The 20511-nt window shown below is 55.8% G+C and overlaps 4 protein-coding genes across 4 annotated transcripts in view; all 4 read left to right on the top strand.

Annotated features, from left to right (window-relative positions):
* Positions 1–1636: 1636 nt before the first annotated feature.
* JKF63_04831 (uncharacterized protein) lies at positions 1637–2371 on the top strand (the record flags this gene model as incomplete). The annotated part of the gene is made up of 1 exon (XM_067900803.1): positions 1637–2371. The coding sequence occupies one exon, from the start codon at positions 1637–1639 to the stop codon at positions 2369–2371; it is 735 nt and encodes a 244-aa protein (XP_067757003.1).
* Positions 2372–4908: 2537 nt separating this feature from the next.
* Positions 4909–6051, top strand: JKF63_04830 (uncharacterized protein; the record flags this gene model as incomplete). Its single annotated transcript, XM_067900802.1, has 1 exon — positions 4909–6051. The coding sequence occupies one exon, from the start codon at positions 4909–4911 to the stop codon at positions 6049–6051; it is 1143 nt and encodes a 380-aa protein (XP_067757002.1).
* A 570-nt stretch (positions 6052–6621) lies between these two features.
* Positions 6622–7095, top strand: JKF63_04829 (uncharacterized protein; the record flags this gene model as incomplete). The annotated part of the gene is made up of 1 exon (XM_067900801.1): positions 6622–7095. One exon carries the CDS (start codon positions 6622–6624, stop codon positions 7093–7095), a length of 474 nt encoding a protein of 157 aa, XP_067757001.1.
* Positions 7096–10506: 3411 nt separating this feature from the next.
* The window catches only part of JKF63_04828 (uncharacterized protein), a gene marked incomplete at both ends in the record, with an annotated part of 10371 nt that continues 366 nt past the window's right edge, over positions 10507–20511 (top strand). Inside the window, one exon of the mRNA XM_067900800.1 lies at positions 10507–20511. This exon is cut by the window's right edge and continues 366 nt beyond it. Coding sequence (XP_067757000.1) covers positions 10507–20511 — 10005 coding nt within the window.

Below are 20511 nucleotides of genomic sequence, written 5' to 3'. Positions count from 1 at the left end.
GAACAACACGGCGGTAGACGTGTGAAGGGAGAGGGGGATGCACAATATTCGCCTCATCCTATTTTCTTCACCTATTCGGGGTTGGGGGGGGTCATTTCATGATGTGCATCGCCCGACGGGATTACATGAACGTCGGGGAAGACCGTAGAACCCATAAAAACCGAGGCCAGTGATCGACTCCTCCCCCCCTTCTTCTTTCCTCTGGCATGCATTCCATCTTTGGTGCTGCTGCTGCTGCTGCCTACCCTCCTTTGCGGTTGGTGCTAATGCGGTCCCGGACCCTGGGGCAAGATTTACTGGGACGGTATCAAAACCATCTCGAGGAAAACCCAAAGGTGGGGAGAGGGGGGGAAGGGGGATTGCTGCCGAGCGTTGAAGGAATAGGGCGTCGCCAGATGCCGCATTTTTTTTTCACATGAAATGAGGGACTCGATGAGCCCCTCACCCCCCTCTCTCTGCCCCCCCCCCTCGTATTTGAAGGCAAGTTTTCTTTGTTTGCTGCTGTGAGACTTTGATCTTTTTTTTTTGAGGGGGGAGGGAAAAGGGGAAGAACAAAGAACACGAAAAACACTGCCAACAGATTTATGGCACTGCAAGCCATGATGGCAAAGCGGCGAGTCGCGCACAGACACAGATCCATACAATTACACGCAATGATACGTTCATGTGAGCATATATATATATATATTATGTATATACACGTATGTATGTGTGCGTGCGTGTGTGTACGCTTCTCGGGGGTGAAACACTTTTCTTTTCCCCCTTGACTGTGCGCATTTTGTGTGCGTGTGTTCCGCTCCCTTTCTATTGGGGAGAGTAGAGAGGATATGAAAGGGATACGTGCGCCTCTCTCATGTCTCGTGTACGGTATTGGACGGCTTTTCTTCCTCTCAGCAACCAAATACATCCCTTTATCCTCCTCCACTTCCTGGCTGACTATTTCTTCTCTCTGTTATTCTGTTTCCGCGCGTGCTGCTGTCACACCCCATACGTCTCTCCCTCTCTCTCTCTCGTGTGCGTGTGTGTGTGTGTATATATATAAATATATCTGGAATATCCAAGACACGCATGCTTCGTCTCTGTACCATCTTCTCTTTTTTTTGTTTTGGCAGTTTATCTCTTTTTTTTTTATACTAGCTATTCCCTCTGCCCTAACCCTCCCACACACACACACACCACCTCTCCCTCCCTTTCCTACATATATTCCTATTTTATTTTTGTGGGGCTGTAAGTGTGTGCTTTAGGGGGGCTCCAGGGCATATTCTCTTTTTTTTTACATCGTGTGTTCAAGAGCGCTTCTCAGGCCCTCTCTTGGCACTCCATCCCTTTTTTTACTTTGTTTTTATTCCCCTCTCTAATGACTTAGAGTTGCCCTCGACCTTGAACCCTGCAAAAAAAAAAACGATTAGGTTCTCCCTCCCTTCCCCCCCCCTCTCCTCTCCTTACCTGCCACGCGCTCCATCTAACCACATTTTTGTTTCCCATCTTTGTAACCGAGGGGGAAAAAGACATCAACGGAGACGAAGTCCCTCCCCCTAGTAGACTCGATTGTTACGTTTATATATATATATATATATATATCGCCTCCCAAAACACAAAAAAATTGATACTTTCGCGAAGGATGAGGTGGGGGAAAATGTCTTTATCTCATATTAACTACTATATCGACAAGAGTTGCAGTTTTGGTGTAATTGGTGCTCTTGAGCTCGCCAACTTATACATGCTTCAGTACTTCCCTGGCACAGTCGTGGTTCCATTTTTGACTAGTTGCGCATGCATCGCAGCCGCGGCTAGCAAGGGTCTAAAGCGCGTGGTCAAGCAGCCCAGGCCACCTGGTGCTCCGAAGGTGAGCCCCGGTATGCCCAGCAACCACGCCACAAGCCTATCGTTTCTAAGCTTGGTGGTGATCTATGGCATGCAGCGGTACGCAGCCAGCACTGTCACTGCTGATCACGCGAAGCAGACGTTCTTTGATATATCGACTCCTCTCTCTCTTACGATAACATATGCATGGCCGCTACAGACATCGGCGGCAGTGTTCAGCGTGTATGCCGCATGGCTTCGTGTAGTTCGGGGCCACCACACTGTGGCGCAAGTCGTCGCAGGATATCTGTTGGGTGTCGCTCTCGCGATTGTATCCCTGGCAGTGAACTACTACGGCTATACCGGCTCTCGCCTCGGGGGCCGCGTGGATGATCTGCCTCGGTCGGCGAAGATCGCTATACTTCTCACAAGCGTTGTAATCTCTGCCATGGTCATCCGTGCTATTGTCCGTGGTTCACGCAAGGTACGCATCGACTGCACCGGCACCTCCGCTCCACGAAAAGGCGAAAAAAGAGGAGTGATGACTGGAAATGGTACGCAGCGGTAGTCCAGGGTAGAAGCGGGCAGGAGGGGGGAGGGGGGGGCGGTGTGTGTGTTCAGTACAGCGTAAGAAAATCCACCCATCCACCATATCCCCTCCCCTCCCCATACCACACACGCATACACATTGAAACATCTCTCGTCACTGGAGCACGCGACAAACAACAAGTGGAATAATAATTAAAAAAGCTCGACAATGGGTCAACGCAGTCGCCCCCATTTCGTTTGCTGCTTTCTTTGTATTACTTTTTTTTTTTTGAGGGGGTTCCCTAACCGAAGTGGGGACGGATTGATTGAATAATACTCACCTTCCCCTCTTTTTTTTTCCTTGCGAGGACGCACACACACACACACACACTCAAGGCACAGACACAGATTTGCATATTTTTCCTCATTTATACATAGCGTATAATGTTTAGTGAAGCCCCATCTTATTTACCCCGTCCTCCTCTGCACATATATATATATATATGGTTCTATGTTTATATGTATATATGGCATTTTCAATGTATGTATTTCTATTTACCCCATTTCTCCCCAAATGCACATCATCACAGTGTTCAGTGGAATTCTCAAAACTCAAATTGACGCCGTCTTTCCCTCTTTCTGAGTGTTTTGTGTGTGTTGTGTGTGTATGTGTGTGTGTGTGTGTGTGTGCGCGCGAAGGTTGTCTTTATTTCGGTGAATGTACTTTTTTTTGTCTCTTCCTTTATCCCCTTTTCCCTCAAATAAATGGATGTATCTAATATACGCATATCTATCAATATATATCTATATATATATATATCAATATCTATACATCTATATATCTATATATCTATATATATCAATATCTATCTATATATATCTATATATATACATCTATATAAAGATTTACTTGTATTTTTGTATTTCTACTTTTGAACTCAGCTGGCTCTATATAATATTGAACGAGGCTTCTGCGCTCCAGTGTGAATACTGTGTGAGGATGCAAAGCGTTCTGAAAGAGAAATATCGAAGGAAAAAGAAATAAACCCGGCTTGTAGTAGACCCAGAGAAGAAAAAAAAAACAGCAACACTAAAACCAGTGGACAGTAAGTCGAAATGGGAGCACAATGCTCATCTCAGCCGCGTTGGTTTACGCCGCCCCCCCCCACCCCCATGCAGCTGCGATCCCCTTTGCATGGCAAACCTGAATGCTGGATCGTCTTGGATACAACAGGAGATGCTGCCCGATGTCTATTTGACTCCAGAGTATGCTCCACTGTATATATATATATCAGCTTCACATCCGACAACTCTCCCTCGTATTTATATGTGCATCTCTTCCCCCCCCCCTGCACACCTCTATGTGCTTACACAGAGTACATGCCAAAAACGATCTCACCTACGTACACACCTGGTTGCTTTGTGTGTAGGTGTTTTGTTTGACCTTGACGAACCTAATCGCTTTCTGTATTCACCTCTGTGCCTCTATAACAGATATGTTCAGGTAATGGCTTGCATACGCATTCGATGAACACACACACAGCTCAACTCTTATAACCCCCCTCTGCTCCCACCCTTTCTCTTCCTGTTCCTCCCGCTGCCGTGGTTGGTTAGTTGTATGTTCTTTTTTTTTACTGGCTTTGTACTTCAACAACTGTTTCCTGTGTAATGTGGTCCACCAATGGACAAAATATATATATTGAACAGCAATTCTATTTAGAGTGAAAAGCAGGAGTAGATTCCTCCTCCTCCTCCTCCTCCCCCTCCTCCTCCTCCTCCTCGTCCTTCCCCTCCCCCTTTACCTGGCGACATCCAGCAGGTTTGTAATGATACCACACCAGAAGTGTGTGTATGTGTGTGGCTGGGGAGGGGAGGCAGCGATCACATGGATCCCCTTCAGCTCCGCAGTTGTTGCTCTCGCTTCCAATCTCACCGACAACATGGGGGTAAAAATGCGGGCATTTCACACACACACACACAAAGTATATATATATATATACATGAAGGGTGTAGGTAGAGAGAATGTATCGGGGCACTTGAGAGTATAACAACCACGAAAATTGCCCTCGCCACGATTGCTGTTACGGTTTCCCTTTCAGCTTCACTGTCAACTACCTCTCCCCTCCTCCCTCACCCCCCCCCCGCGGCTCTCTTTCTCTCTTTCTCATCGTCTCCTTGAGCGACCCACTGATACCGTGGGTGGCAGTGGGTACTTTCACACCCGTGGCTGTTCCGCTCTCCACAAGGCCGGTACGCGCACGGGAGTCCCCACCACTCGCTGTGTGTTTTGCCTCCACTATTGCCATCTCCCGATCCTTGACTTCTCTCTTGCTTGTCTTCCCAAGTTACTCAGTGCGACTGCAGGGAAACAATTTGGCGAGTGCACAGCTCTCTCCGTGGCACAGCAGGGGAGAGGGGGGGGGTGAGGGAGAGGGGGGGGAGGGAAGGGAAGGAAAAAAAAAAACAAATCTTCCCCCGCTTACGCTTTGCTTTCTGCGCTCAGCTGTGCCGCTGTGACGCTCATCCAGAGAGCACGTTGATATAATAAGCCGCAGCGGGTGCATCAACGCTGACGCCATGTTTCAGCTTTGCCGCTCGCTCCGACTGACGCACCACGGCGGTGGGCCACTTCGCTCTGCAGCCCCGCTGCGGTGCACTTTTCAGCCCAACCTCACCTCCCTCACCAACCAAGTGAACCGAAACGAGCAATTTCTCAAGTTTGGCAACAAGAACATACCGATGGGCATTCCACGTGTGCCGCGGCGCGATGTGCGGCCCATCTCTGTCCTCCACGAAACGCCGCATTTGCTGGTCGCGGGACGTAACTATGCAAATGGCTTCGCAGGAAACCAGTTTCTGCTGGTGCAAAAAAAGAAGAAGGAGTGCATATTTATCGACGCAGCAGATGACTGGCCCGATGACTGGGTTTCCTTCATTGCCACATCTGGTCTGCGCCCGACGCACTTTTTTCTCACACACTGCCACGTCGACTGCATCGTTAACCTTAACGCGTTCATGGCCGTGATGGAGCAGCACTTCCACGTGCGGCTGGGGGTGATGTGGTGCCCAGCGGAGCAGTCGTGGGTAGACGCCTTTCCACGCGCCTGCGAACGTTATGGCCGCATCGAGGAGATGCGGCAGCCACTGCCACTGCTACAAAACAGTCTGTACAGCTACTACACCTACGCGCATCAGCTGATACAGCATGAGCGCGTCCTAAATGAGGCAGCGGCCGCGGAGAAGTGCGGCAAGGACGACGGTGTATCAGCGACGAATGAACATGACTCCGAGCCACCGCGCGCGCTGCCGCAGCAGCTGGTGCGCTCAAACGACATTCTTCTCTCCAGCGCAACAAACCGCTCCACCTCCTTTTACGAGTTTGGCCCTCACTCCTTGCTGCATTACGTGTTCACGCCAGGGCACTCGCCCGGGCACATGATGCTGTCTCTCCCACGCGAGCGGCTGCTTTTCACGGGCGATCTTCTCTTCTTCAATAGCATCGGACGCGTCGATCTGCCGTGGGGATCAGGGGAGCGGCTGGCGGAGAGTCTCTTGACACTGGAGGCATATCCCGACAATACGGTCCTGCTGCCGGGCCACGGCCGTCTCACAACCCTGGGGCGAGAACGACGAGAAAACCGTGCTCTACGCACCTTGTACGAGCGCCGTGCCGCTGGAGACCAACAGGTATCCATCGGCTTTAACACCGGGTACTTGTAAGCACGTTTTCCCCATACGCAGCCATCCACACGGGAGGGAGCGGGAGGAGGAGGTGCCGATCCCGCAACACGCTCTGGTGTGGGCTTTCTGGAGGAAGTTCTTCACAGAGACGCCCACATAAACACTTCATATGCAAAAATGAAACAAAAGGAACGTGACCACTGAAGATGTCCCCAGAGAGGCACCACCCGTCTCTTCTGTGCATGTACACCTGTCTCGTTCTCTCTACCCCCGCCATCCGCACACAGACACGCACACACCATCGGTAGGCCGCGAAGTGTGTTTGGTGTGTGTGTTGGCTCCTAAACTTCGTTGAGTCACTTTAAGCGTACTGTTGGGGTTCGGTCACAAGACACCCGCTTTCCTCATCCCCCCACTTCCCTCCCTCCCTCCCTCCCTCCCTCCCCCCCCTCTCTCTCTCTCTCTCTTCCTTCCCCTCCTTTTTGCTTTTTTTTCGTTGTTCCCCCCCCCCCCCCCCGCATTGAAACTTGAACGCACGCGTGCATTGGCATCGGCCCTCCACAAAGATAAAACATATCACAAATATATATTTTTTTCGGTGTTGCATCGATGCCATCGTGGGTGTGCCCAGAGTGTGAGTACGAAAACGAGGGGGGTGATGCGGTTTGTGCAGCATGCGATGCGAATCGCCCCACAGAAGTCGAGGCTACTGCGGCCGCAGATGACGACGATGCCTACGCACATATTCACGTTGGTGTGATTTTGGAGTGTGAGGACGCACCCAACACCAAGCTGAAGCGGCTTAAAGTAAATGTAGGCCAGGAGGCGCCGATCCCTGTCGTTACGGCAGCAACCAACGTGAAGCAAGGGGACCACGTCGTGGTGGCCTGCGTCGGGGCCGAGGTCAAGGGCGAAATCGTGTCCAAGACAACTGTCAAAGGTTTCCCTTCGCATGGGATGCTGTGCGACGCAGGTATGCTCGGGTGGGTGGGCGGCGGCGCAGGTGCAGCGGTGACGTTGCCGGGGTCTTTTGTCGCTGGTACGCGTCCGCCGAGCAGCCGCCCGCGCGGTGACGTTGCGTGAAAGCGTCAAGTAGGAAAAACGGACAGCCCATGACTTCACGGTAGGGGGCTGGTTTGGCGCGCCAGCAACGGGTGCCGTAATCACGTGTTGTGTTGTGAATCTGAACTTCCCTGGGGGAGGGTCGGCTCGCATTCTGCGCCCTCCCCTCCCCAATCATCATGAAAGACGCTGGTGTACACGTTTTTACTCGTAGCAATACTAAGGGGAATAAGACAAAAGAAACGTGCACCGTTGCGCAGTTGGTTTGCGGTGCGTCGTCTCAGCCCCTCCCGAGCGCCCAGTCTTTTTCTTCCTCACAATTCAGACGATTACATAAATGAGGCGAAGCGGTTGTCGCGGGAGGGGGGGAAAGAGGGAGGGGGCATGATAACCACATTCACCACCACTGGCCTTGTAGTGCCGTGCATTCTGGGGAACACCTCAAGGTATATATGTATATATATATATATATGTTGTCCCTCATGACCTCATTGAAGCTGTACATTCTGCCCTCCTGCACTCTTTATCCCAGTGGCCTCTTTTTTTTTTCAAGTAGTCTCAAGACATAAAATGGAATCCCTTTCGCTGCGTTTCACTTCGTTGATGACGTGGATGACGCCGCTGTTTCGGAACGCGGGCAGCGCCACCCTTCCTGAGATGCGTTAGCTGACTGAGTCGTTTTGGATGGAATTCTTGTAATCCTATCAACCTCTCGTTTCCCTCTGTTGCCCCCTCTTACGTGTTTCGATCAGCATATGTCCGCTAAGCTGAGCCGGGGAAGGGAGACGAAACACAGACCCACACACAGTTGGGGGGGGGGGGTAAGGGGGAGTAGAAACTACAGGATATTGCAGAAACCACGGAGAGGAATACTGCGGTGATAGCACAAACGGCGGTAGGCGGGCCGACAAGTACGCGGGCGGAACATCATTGCTGTGTAGTATCCTTCCCCGAGCAGCCCTGAATTTGATCACGTGCACACACACACACACACACACTCTCTCTCTCTCTTTCGTAACCTGGTGTATATTTGCGCTTTTTTTTCTGGAGTACTTGCTTTCAAATAAAGAGAATTTTCGTATTTTTTCCGTTCCTTTTTTTTTTCATCACCTCACCCCGTGTGTGTGTGTGTGTGTGCATGTTTTTCTTGTCGTCGCGGCTCTAGAGCGATCACCAACCCCCCTCCCCCTTTCCCACCAGGGGGGGGGGACTCTTCGACTCTCCCGCCCTCTTTGCCCGGGTGCGTCATGGCTCTTGTCACTACACTCATGTCTCTTTCGCGGTGCACCCACTTCTCTGCCTTTTCCGTTTGTAGGAGGAGAACCTCGCAGCGCTTTGACGATGCGAGCTTCACTCACGAGAGAGGAAAAACGCAGTGGAAGGGGAGGGGGAAGGAGAGGGAGCGCCTTGACAGATTCACGGCGCCCGCTCTCTCGTGTGGAAGAGGCTTGATTTCCCTTCCGCTTGCTTTCTTATTTTCATGTGCTGTGGTTCTTGTTGCGGCTGTGCATTGTGATATCGACGTGTTCGCCATGCGGAAGCTCAAAGGAAGGCGCGCTCGGATGTGGGCTTCTCAGCGGTGGCAGTCGTACTGCTCTTTTATGTTTTCTTCCTCCTGATATTTTCTTTTTTTCGTCCGTGTTCGGCGCTTCGGATGACACGTTCACGCTGTAGTGTTGGGATCTCGTTGGGGGAACTGATACCTTCACCCTGCGGAGAAGCCAAGCAGCCTCGTCTCCCTCTTTCTCACTCTTGAGCCACCTATGGTGGTGGTAGCAGAGAGTCACGCGACTACTACGACGTAGAGAAACCGGAGTGATGAATGGCCGCTGATGCGGGCAATCACGTTGCGGGTGACATGAAGCATCGGAGTAATATTGTGACAACACAAACGTTTTTGTTTTCTTGACCACCTATGGGGTAAGACAAGAGTCTCGATTCGACTTGATAGCACTTCACTCGGTCCCCCACTGGTTACTGCTGGTGGGGGGAGCACCTGGACTACTGTAGGAGATGCACTTCGCAGCGGCTGGCATGTAAGCAAGTGTTTGAAGCGACCGCCGAGGGGCGGGGCGGGGCGGGGGGGGGGTTGTTAATACGGTGCTAAGCGGAAGTCGTGCTCGAGATGACGGTGTCGTCATTACTGATAATGCGCGTGTTTGACTGATGTAGCGCCACCCGCTAATGGACTTGTGGCTGCGCTGCTGGTGCTAGAGCGTGGTGTGTGACAGTCTTGATCTATAGCAAGAAGGGGGTGGGGTGGGGGGTGGTACCCTACGAAAATAGAAGCGGATTCGGCATATTCCATGGGTTCTATTCATCTACTCTGAGCATATTTTTTTTTTTACTCTCTCCCTCGGTCCCCCTGCTCTCTTCTTCTCCAACTTGCGCTGCTGGGGGTAAACGCAGCTTCTTTATCACCTTACGTACTCCCAGCGCACTTGTTTGTTCTCCGCCATCACACAACAATACCTGTCCCCAAGAAGGCCCCAAGCTGAAACGGCTACACACGTCACGCACTCACCACAGCTTCGACACACAAAAGAGGAAAGGGAATTAAACACCAAAAAAAAGAAGTCAAAGGGGAGAGAGAGAGAGGGGGGGGGAAGGGGGCACGCTCTTCCTGGTGCGCCCGTCTACCTTTGCGGCGATCTGGTGTAGTTGACACCACACATTCTTCTTCCGGTTTGATTGTTTTACTCTTTTTCAGAGAGCTGAGACCTTTTTTGTGTTTCCAAAACAGCGTGCAAGACTGCGTGTGGGCAAACTGTGAGCATCACCACACTGCTTGCCACAGACACGGCTGTTCTGGGGACTGAAGCTTTATTTATCCTTTGTTTGTTGACTTCACCTCCTGCCCCGAAGTGGTGTCTGTCTTCCCTCTCCTTTTTTCCTTGTCTTTGGAGCTATCGCAACCGCCGCATCCCGGGCACGGGCTCTCGGTCGTCTTCAGTGTTTGGTGGGGAGAGCGGGGGGGGTGGTCAGAGTCAGAGTGGGTTTTGATGACAGCGTGCCTGCAACACCAAGTGAGCCCTTTCGTTTTTCTCTGCTATGCAAATCGTTTTGATCCGTTTCTAAGCACGCGCGGTGACCTACCGTTGGTAGCGGGGGAGGAGGAGGAGGAGGGGGGGCCAAGGCAGAGTACTGTGAAGTCGGAAGGAAGCACGACGTGATAGTGTGCCTGTAGAAGGTGAGGGGGGGGGGATCTACGCCGCCAGCGAAAAAGAAGGGGAGATTGGGATCCTATTCAGCGTGAGAGATCGAAACATATACAGAGAAAGAGAGAGGCACACACACACACACACACACACACAAGGCCGAAGAGAAGACTTTTTAGAGTGGAATAGACGACGACTACTCGCTGGTTTCCACGTCTTGAGCTGGCCCATCCTCTCACGTGCCTATCTCAACCGATCACCGCAGCAGACGCCAATGGAGAGCGCTTCGTTGTTCGAATTGTCCAGCCTTACGGAGGCGATTGGCGTAACGAACTATGGTCGGACCGTCTCGATCTTCGTTATCAGCTGCGATCCCTCGCTGGATGAGCTAGCGGTGCGTCTCGGTGGGCCTGGGTGTCCATGGAAGATGATCGATCTTCCTATGCAGCAGCCGATCATCCTAGACCGTCAGCCCAGCGTCCGCGTAGCCCGGCGCGCGACTGAGCTGGCGTTCGCCACGAAAGAGTATGTGGAGAGCCCCATAGTCGATGCGGATGAAGTGCATCCGAGCACCAGCATGGTTGCCATGGACGTACTCACAACGAGCGCCATCAGTGCGGCTGCCTCGACGCTGACGACATCGACTAACTATGGAACAGCAGGGGACACTTCTGTGACAGAGCTCGCTGCTGCTGCGGACGAGGTAGATGACACGACCCTCGCAGAAAGGGGCCAGAGCACCCCACAGCCACCGCTGCGCGTCAGCTTCCGTTGGGCGATTGGGCAGGTGCTTCTCGGGTTTACCCCACCAGTGGAAGACGCAGCGAACGCTAGAGAAGACAACGTCGAGGGCGGAGAAGAAAGGGTGCACGACAGAGCAGTGGAGAGAAGTGAAAGCGAGGCTAGCTGCGACAGCAGCGAACAACAGCCCTGGCACAACACTCCACCTCTCTCGAAAAATATATTGCCAATATTTTCTCCACAGATGTCAACTTCTGCGGAGGCGGTGAACACGGCAGCGAGAGGGGATAAAAGTGATGCGGCAGTAGTCCCCCCAACGAATTTCCTCGCCCACGCTGGCCCTCTCCACGACGACTGTGGCGATGAGAATGCAAACCCGCACAAGAACGGCGCTGCAGTGTTTTCTCACGATGAAAACACCACGGCAGGAGTCCAATCTCCGTTCAACTTGTCGACCCTGGAGGGACCATCTCGTGTTCATGACAATGCCGAGGCTTTGGCAGTGACCCCTGCAGGGAACGAAATGGGCAGCAACGCCATCGCATCGGAGAGAAACCGTCACTCAGCATCCGCTGTGGTCATCTCTGGTGCGCAGTCTTCGCCCTTCCGCTCCGACACCCCGCGTCGCCAGCGCCCACCCAACTTTCGTCGGAGCAACATTCAAATGTCGCTGGCCCCGGCGGTGGTGCCGCCGTCCGAGGAGGCCAACAGCCGCGATGAGACAACAGAGGATCCCTTGGACATTAGCGAAGACGACCACGTGGGCGGGGAAACCCCGGCACCAACGGGTATGCAGCATCCTCTGAGACCGCCGGCGGCAAGCACAGCTCGGCAGCCAATCGGCTCCTCGGCACCACAAGTGGTGCCGTCGCTCGATCCCTACAACATGATGTCTATACGACTCAGCGATCAAAACAAAACATCATGCAGCACGCCTCTCATACAACTACCCATAACTGGCGTGACAACTGCTGCCCTTGGTCACCAAAACCAGACAGGGCAGGTGTCTGAGCAACGCTCCAGTACCGCCGCACTCGTGAAGGCTCCAGCATCTCCAAGGCCGACGGCGGATAACCTATTTGAGGGGGTCGATGGCGACGCTTTAATCGTGATGGTTGGGGTGGTAGCCCTTTACAACATCAATGGCACAGCAGACCCGCACCGTGTTGCCTCGGTGGAGGTGAAAGCCACGGCTCTGGACAAAGAAGACACGACGCATCACCTCACCTCGCACGCACCCATGTTCTCGTTCAGCACCACGCCAGCCCTGCGCGGCCTCGCGGCGGTGGTGCCACAGGTGAGCGGCCCATTTCTACTGTTACCCCACCACACCCGTGATGAAAACAGCGCCGCCACCGCCGCTGCGGCAGGCCCGCCGCCTGTTCTGCACACCACCTGCATCGTGACCGAGCAGGTGGTATCCACGGAGGGGGGCGTGGCGAGTGGATGCACGACGACGACGACGACGTTGTGGACTAATGTTGCCGACGTGGTGCCAGAGCACAGCTCGCCATCGCCGCTGGCGCTCCATCCGGCAAGCAGATCACCGATTACCCACGAGGTGCGCTTCACCGGACCCAATGGCGATGTGGTTCTCACACGTTGGACGTATCTCACTGTAAGTGCCTACCGTGATGCGGTGCTGAACCTACGCTCCCGTTTCACAAAACGAGGCACAAAACCGGTTCTGCAGATGCTTCTCATCGACGAGTCGTCATCAAAGCCTAAAAAGTCCAAAAAGGCGATCTGCGACAGCCCCTTGGCAGCCATTGTATGGGTAAGCTCACCGTCATCCTCCGACCCAGCACCCACGGACGATATTGCACACCGCGTCGTAACCGTAAGTCCCGCGCACGGTTTTGTGCAACAGCCAGTCAGCGTACCCGTGCGCAGCCCGTTGGTCTACGTGGCAGTGAAGTCGTGCTCCCCTCCCTTTGTCGTATCGCATGTGCAGCCGATTTTCCCATGCACGTTATCGGACGCGTGGACACGGTTACCACTAGCCTCCCGCGATGACCACGCTAGCTCTGACCCTTCCTCCCCTGCCTCAACAATCTTGTACTACCGCCTCATCGATGCGTCAACGGCTGCTGCTGCCGACGCCGCAGCCGAGTCGTCGTTGCCCGTGCCGCTTCGCGAAACACCGAGAGCACCTCGCAGCAGTGGTGCGGCACCGGAACTGCGTGAAGTCACCATCACAATTCGCCCACCAGCGTCTTGCTTGCACGCGCTAGCGTTCTTTACTGGAAATCCTGCAAACATAAGCTGGTCGGCGGCTGCCAGTGAATCTGACGCGGTTTCCAGGCCGACATCCGCCTGGAATCTCGTTCTCCGTCACGCTGTGACGCGCACTGTTCTCGCAGAAGCCTCCCCTGTGACGGGTGCCATCACTTACCGTGGATTTTTTCCCGTGTTGCGGAGCGAACACAATGTATGTAACCAGTATGATGCGCTGGGCTCCATTGGCACCGCCAACGCTGACACTTGTGCACTCAGTGAGGCGAGCCGCCTTCCATGGGAGGTGCTCCTGGTTCCCGCCGGCAGCCTACCCAGCCAGCGCAATCAAGGAAATACACCGCAGAAGCCAGGAACGGGAGGGACGCCGCTACCCGCGCGCCTCCTCGCTCGTGACGGCAGTCTTCCTTCCCATGGAGCGAAAAAGGCACTGAACGCCACCGCGTGGTCGGGAACCATGTGGATCTCCTGCTCTAAGCTGCACTCCGCCCCGTCCACCGGCATGCACTGGAAGACCTCCGTCTGTGTATCGTCTACACCAACTTCTCTCATTGCAACGACCCCAGTGCTGAGCTCACCGTCTGTGACTCTGGGAGCCCAACTCGAAGTTCTGTGCGCTGTTCGCTCCCACACGCTCGGCGCCGACTCGGCAGTGTTCTCTCTACACTCGCTGTGCCTTGTGCCGTCTTCAGTGATCCGAAGCACACAGACCCCAGCGGCAGGTGTGTCGTCATTGCCACTGTCGAAGGTGCAGCTGTGGTTCACCACCAGTGGTGGGAGTGCAGAGGATGTGTGCGCTGCCTGGGGAACGGAGGGTGTACCGTCGGTGAAGGAGATTCAGCATGCGTGGGCACCATCGGTTCCTGAGGCTAACAGCAGCTGCACACCAGCTCTGTGCGTAGATGCGGACGGTCAACTGGAGGCTACCGACTCGCCAATTCTACTCTCGACAACCAACAGGTGTACTCGGTTATGCGTAGCACTAACCACTGCAACAGGCGCAACAACATTGTCAGACGGCACAGCCGACGCGGCAGCACTTCGACACTGCGTCACGGCGGCGCGCAAGAGGGCAATCCGTCGTTACAACAAAAAGCACGCAGTGTCGGGTGCTGCGCATGAGGGAAATGGGGGTGAGAATCAGCGACAGGCGGGGGTACAGAGAGCGGAGCTGTTTGTCCAGTGCGTCAACACCGTCGCAATGCGTGTTGAAAACTACGCAGAAGTGGATCTGAGTCCGTCCCTTGCAGCCGCAAGCGAGCGACCCGGGCAAACGCGACATCGGCTTCTCACCAGCACCATCAGTGGTGCCATTCGCATGAATCGACACGTGGTGCTCAAGCTCCAGGGCCAGTGGATAAAGGTGCCACGCCGGGTAACGGTGGTGTCAGAGGGCTACACGCCGTCCCCGCGGCTCTGGGGCTTGCGGCGCAGCTGCATCGTGCGGCACCCAGACCCCCCACCGCGAGCCGCCTACGGCTCCGCGATCCTTTCAGATGGAGCGGAACTGGCGCGAGAGGTGTTGAGGGCGCATGCAGGCTACGATGTTGTTGTGCAAAGTGTGCCGCTGGACTACACTGACCCTTCAGAGCGCACCGTTCAGATGCTGCTGCCGGGGGTATCGTACGACAAGGTTGTGGTGCAGAAAAAGCAGCAAGAGGCGCGGCTGCAGCCGTACTCGGAGACGATCCGTAGTGCACCCTGTAGACCGCTGACCACGACGCTAAGAGGAGAAAGCGGCGCTGCAGACGTGGCAGAATGGACTCCGAGGGATGGAGACGACACGCTCTTTAAGGACCCATCGGAGCTGCTTGAACTAATCTTCGGCCCCGCAGGGATCGCCCACGCCGTGTACACCTCCAAGGTATCACGCAAGGTTGCCGTCGTACATTTCTTCTTTGGCGACACATACACAACTCGCACCGCGCTGAAGGTTTCGTGCAGGGTGTGTACCGCTTCCAGGAACGCGATGGCATATGTTGAAACACAGACCTACGGCAGCGACGACAGCCCACCACCGCTCTCCCCAAGTGCGCCTGCTCTGTCATTGAAGAAAGCAGGCAGCAGGAACACCGCCTCATCGGCATCGTTCTCGGTGCTGGTGCTGTGCGACAGTTTGACCCGCACCTCGACTCTCTACAACTCTCTCCCACGAGATGTCACCGTGCGCCGGTTTCCCGGTGAGAGCCATTGGCGCTATCCGGCCGAACTCACCTGGTACCACGGTGATCTTGGTGTCAACAGCGAGAAGGACCAACGACGGCGCAAGGAAGGAGAGGCTCAATGGAGGCGCGGATTGGCAGAGCAGTGGCTTGGCCCGAATCAAAAGCCGCGGCCGTTTGTGGTATCCGCCACCACGCAGCATCCGCCCTCCTGTCTGTCTCTGGTGGTGGAACCATCACTGACGCGGTGTGCAGACGGGCGGTACTACATCCTTTTCGGTGGTCTTTCAGCATCGACGCGGGTTGCCTCGTCGAGTGTGTACGCATTCGACGACACTACACAGATGTGGCAGTTGCTGCGCGCGCGGCGGGGCGCTAGTGATACACTCGCCTCCTCGACCCACGAAGGGGGGGCCCCGCCTCGCTACGGCCACACAGCTGTTTACCGCGCCTCTGACAATGCCGTCTACATATTTGGCGGCCGCGACAACCACCACAATGTTGCTGGGTCGGTGTATGGAGATGTGTGGAGGATGACATGGGACACAGCTGCAGGCACGGTGGCGGCGACAGAGCTGCCTTGCACGTGGGCTCACGCGCCGTCCGCTGCCACGGCGAGTGATGAAAACCGCACGCCTTTGTCATTGTTGACCGATGACATGGAGGCCAGACTGGCTCGATGGCGCCACGCGGCAGCGCTGCACGACGACTACATGGTGGTGATAGGAGGCCAGTCTAGCACTGGCGCGTGCTGCTCGTGTACAGAGGTGCTGTATCTCGACCTGAGAACGCTGAAGTGGGCCAGACGCCGAAGCTTCGGTACCGAGGTGCCTTCTCCACGCCACGGGCTTGCCGCAACCGTAGCAAGCGGAACGGCCACGCTCTATATCTTCGGCGGGTGGAGTCAAGTCCAGAGGAAGATTGGGGATGTGCAGAGTGCGGTGCCCTCCGGCACTCTTTCGGGAAACGATGCACACGGGGAGCAAAGTACAGAAGCCTTGTCAGACTTTTTCAAGATGGACCTCATTACGCGCATGTGGAGCCGTGTGGAACCAAACGGCTCCGTGCGACCGCCAGCATTGGAGCTTGCTGACATGACTTCGTGCGTTCTCGATGGCTGCCCTGTGATCCTGCTTGTCGGCGGCCGCCCCAGCGGTGCCGGGGAAGCAAAACCGACAACAGCGCTGGCAGGCACAGCCCAGCTAGAGGTGTTTATCTTCTCTACTGCCACACACTTTTGGCGCGTCGTGCAAATGGACTGCACCCCAGCTGCAGCGCGCTTTGGGCTGCGGGCAATGGCGTCGGGTACATCAGCGAATGTTCCAGAATCGGAGGGCAAACTGAGCATTGTACAGCGGGCGGGGTCGCCGTTTGTGCGCGGTGTGGTGTCGTCGCACGGGCAAAGTATCGGCAATATTCTTGTCGTTGGCGGGCTGCCGCTCCAAGAGGCCGATATTGTGCACACAGCGCCGGCCATCTCAATGCTTCTTACCGCCGGCAATGGAAGCAGCCCTGCCACCCGTCATGTCGCCAGCACACCTCGCGTGTGGGGAGAGTCGCTGCCCTCGCAGGGGAAACTTTTCACACCACAAATGCCCACTGAGCCGCGCTCGACGCGCCAGCGAACGACCTGCCCGTCGAAAATAGCATCACACAAGCCGCATCCACCGCCGATGGGCAGCCGCTGCGCACTATCCACCACATCCTGTTGGCTGCCGACCTCCTCGTGTTTGGGTGAAAGTGGTGACAGACCCAACGACTACAAGGAAGTGGTGGGAGCTCTCGTACCGCGGACACCACCAATCGTTCCCTTCCGCAAGTTGACGAAACTCTTCCACGGTCTTGCCTCCCCCTCGGGGCGAGTGGCCACTGCAGCTAAATCCTTGAATCTTCACTACCCATCGTGTTACAGCACCCTGACGCTCCGGCAGCAGCGGAACCTTGTTCGGCGCCTGTACACGCAGGGCATAGAAATGCGGGCTGCCCATCGGCAAAAGCTCCAGGATCAAGTGGATCAGGAGCGCATCACACCCGCGCTCCGCTTCAGCCAGGTACACGAACACTCCTTTGGCGCATATCGTAGCGCGAAGCCTCTCCGGCAATCCTCAGCGCCGCTATACCGTCCGTCCCACCGCGCAGCCGCCAGATTGAGTGAGGCTTTGACACTCTCAGCAACAAGGGACACCCTGGAAGCCAACGGCGACGGGGCTCGCATTTATGGCGGCGCAATCGCAAGCGCCCCGCTGACCCACCGAGACCTGCAAAACAACTTTCTCGTGTGTGGAAACAGCAGCAATAACAGCAGTTTTCGTAGTCCGACAACGTCAAGCAATAGCAGCAGTAGCAGCAACCGCGGTGATCCAGATCGGTGCGGTGGCGCTGTAGAGCCGCCGGCAGCGAAAGAAGCATATTCGACAGAGATGTCGCGCGAGGATGAGACCTCAGACAGCGAATATGCGATCTACGTCGAGACAAGAGAGAGCCCTGCGGCGTGTGAAGAAGAGTGGACTGAGTCTGAGGACGATGACGCGCCAGCGAGCGTTGCTGCGACGCCGTATCAGAGCTCTGAAAATGGCCAGCCTGTTGAGGAAAAGTACGACCACCTCGAGAGTGCATCCCCGGACAACTCGTCGGTGGCGCCGCCTTCACAAAACGCCGTGGTGACGGCCCCGGCCGCGCCAGCTCCGGTGCCAATGTTGATGATTGCTTCACCAGCTGCTATAGAGAGAGAGAGGGTGGCTGAGGAGGAGGTAGACGACGATAACGCCTCCGTTGCCGCGACTTCAGAGGTGCTCGTGGGTCCCGTTACACCGGCGCCGCCGTCGCGATCGTCTTTTAGCTCGAGCAGGAGCGTCATGTCAGGCCCGTCACATACCGATGAAGGGACCCTGGCGGCAGAAGGGGGGGAGGAGAAGTCGCACCAGATTGAGCGCCAAGAGCCTGACGTTCCTTCTACGCCACCACAAGCGCTACTGTCTGAGTCGTCGGCTGTGCCGTCCAAGTCCTCCTCTCGCTTGCCGAGCGAGAACCCACACGCTAATGATGAGCCTTCCGCCGTGACACCGCCCTTGCCTGAAGACAGCAGCGCTGCAACATCACCGCTTGCCTCAGTCCTTAGCATACCCACGGACGACGGCCACGACGGTGAGGATGGCCAAGGTGACTCCTTGGAGGGGGACGAGCTTCATTCAGCACCTGTAGAGGCGGAGAAGAGAGAAGAAAGCGCGGTAGAGGAGGACAGCGACTGGGAGGTGGACTCAGATGGGGCGGTCCCGGCAGCCGCAGATCCACCTAATTCCTCGGCATCGTCGTGGTCGGCGCCTTTGCCCCCTGCCTCGGAAGTGGATGCGCGTACCCGCATATATTCCCCATCAGTCACTCCGCTGGACACCACTGTGCATGAGAAGCCTACAGGGGATGAGAGGAAGACCATTTCAGGAACTGAGTCGGTGGTGGGTGAAGCCGCTCCAGAGGAGATGGACGACGACTACGCAGATGCGATCGACGACTGGGAAACCGTATCGAATGCGAGCAAAGGCGACGACCGCGGAGGCAGTTGCAGGTCCGTAAGCAGTGCGGAAAGTTGCTCTGTTCTGAGTGAGGTGCTGGAGGACTTTATCCTGCCGCCGGCCCCGCGCGAGCACCCTACACCCCCTGCACCGTCGTCAGTGTCGTCGTCGGCGCCGGCGCTAGAGGATGCACGCTCCATTTCAGACGCCACCGAGCACAAGATCAGCAGCATCAAGGACACGGGAGACGTTGAAGAGGCGCGAATCACTACCTCATCGCTTTCCTCGCCACTTGAGAGTGCAGCACTGGGGAGCTCGATCCCCGAAAGTGAGGTTCACAGACTTGATGTGGCAAAGAGACCACTTGGTGTTCCCCCTACGGAGGAAAGTTTACCGAGCGTAGCGGATGAAGGCGACCGCGTCCCCTCCTCCTCTATCTCATCGTTGGCGGATACGTCCGCGATCGCCGTAGATGGGGCCGCCGCGCCCGTTTGTGCGATTGAGAGCTGGCATAGTGACAACTTTAGCGATAAAACCAGAGAGGCTCTATCCTCGCCTGCGTTGGCAGCGAGTGAAGAAGAAAGTGCAGTGGCGTCGGAGGAGTCGCAACGTGCCCCCGACATTGCCGTGACACCGTCCCGGTCTGCTGTGTCTTCCCCCAGCCAATGGGACTTGGTTGAAGAAGTGGAGGCTGAAGCTCCCTACCCTGGCCAGGAGGGAGGTGGCAATGATGAGGCGGAGACGTCGATCGATGAGGGCGAGGTGGCCCCGCCCCCTCTAGCGGGGGAGTTGCCAGAGAGGCCAGCATGGTCATCCGACGACAGTGACGACGAGGGCGTCGCTATCCCCATGGCCGCGCTGTCTGCTTCTTCGGCCACTCTCTCGAAAACACCGGAGATACTAGCAGCGGAGCTCAGCTCCCATGCCTCTTCCGTGGTCAGTCTAGATGTGGAGAGTACGAAGGACGCGGCAGAGGTGCTTGACGAGGTGGCGAAAACCGAGCGGGAGAGTGAGGGGAACGAGGCGGCAGCGGCCAGCGATGTACCTGTTGCAGAGACGGCAGTGTTGCAATTGGAGGAGTCGCGCGAGTGGTCCACGCCACCGAGCTCACCGGAAGACGTCTCAGCGGCATCCTTCCCTGCACCGCCGGAGGTGCTCGCAGCCTCTGACAGCGTGCACACGGGTCATCGCAGCAGTGCCGTAGAAGACGCATCTGATAGCAGTGATGACAATGTAGATGGCGCGGCTGCCTTGGACAATCACTACGAGTCTCCTTCAACGGCGAGGGAGGAGGAGCAGGCCAGCCAGAGTAGCAAGGCGCTAGACGCAGAAAACCAGCATACCATGGGGGTAGACGACGACAGCTGCTGGGATGAATCACCCTGGGTGCCGAACGATGCGGAGGGGGGGAGTGACGTGACGGCAGCCACATCAGATGACGGTGAAGGGGTGTTCAAGAAGTTTTTCAACCCAACCATCCAGGCGCCAGATGTGGAGGAGATGGCCGACGCGCAGGTCTTGGCGTCGTCTGTCAACGACGAAGCCTACTCCGGGCTGTGCACGTCGCCAGCTGCTTTACAGGAAGAGGAAAGCGAACATGGCGACGCGGCGGACGTGGAAGAAAGCACACCC

This window comes from Porcisia hertigi, chromosome 23 (assembly GCF_017918235.1).
Source record: "Porcisia hertigi strain C119 chromosome 23, whole genome shotgun sequence".
NCBI lineage: Eukaryota > Euglenozoa > Kinetoplastea > Trypanosomatida > Trypanosomatidae > Porcisia > Porcisia hertigi.
The sequence above is the reverse complement of the archived record's forward strand: the minus strand, read 5'-3'. Positions and strand labels throughout refer to the sequence as shown.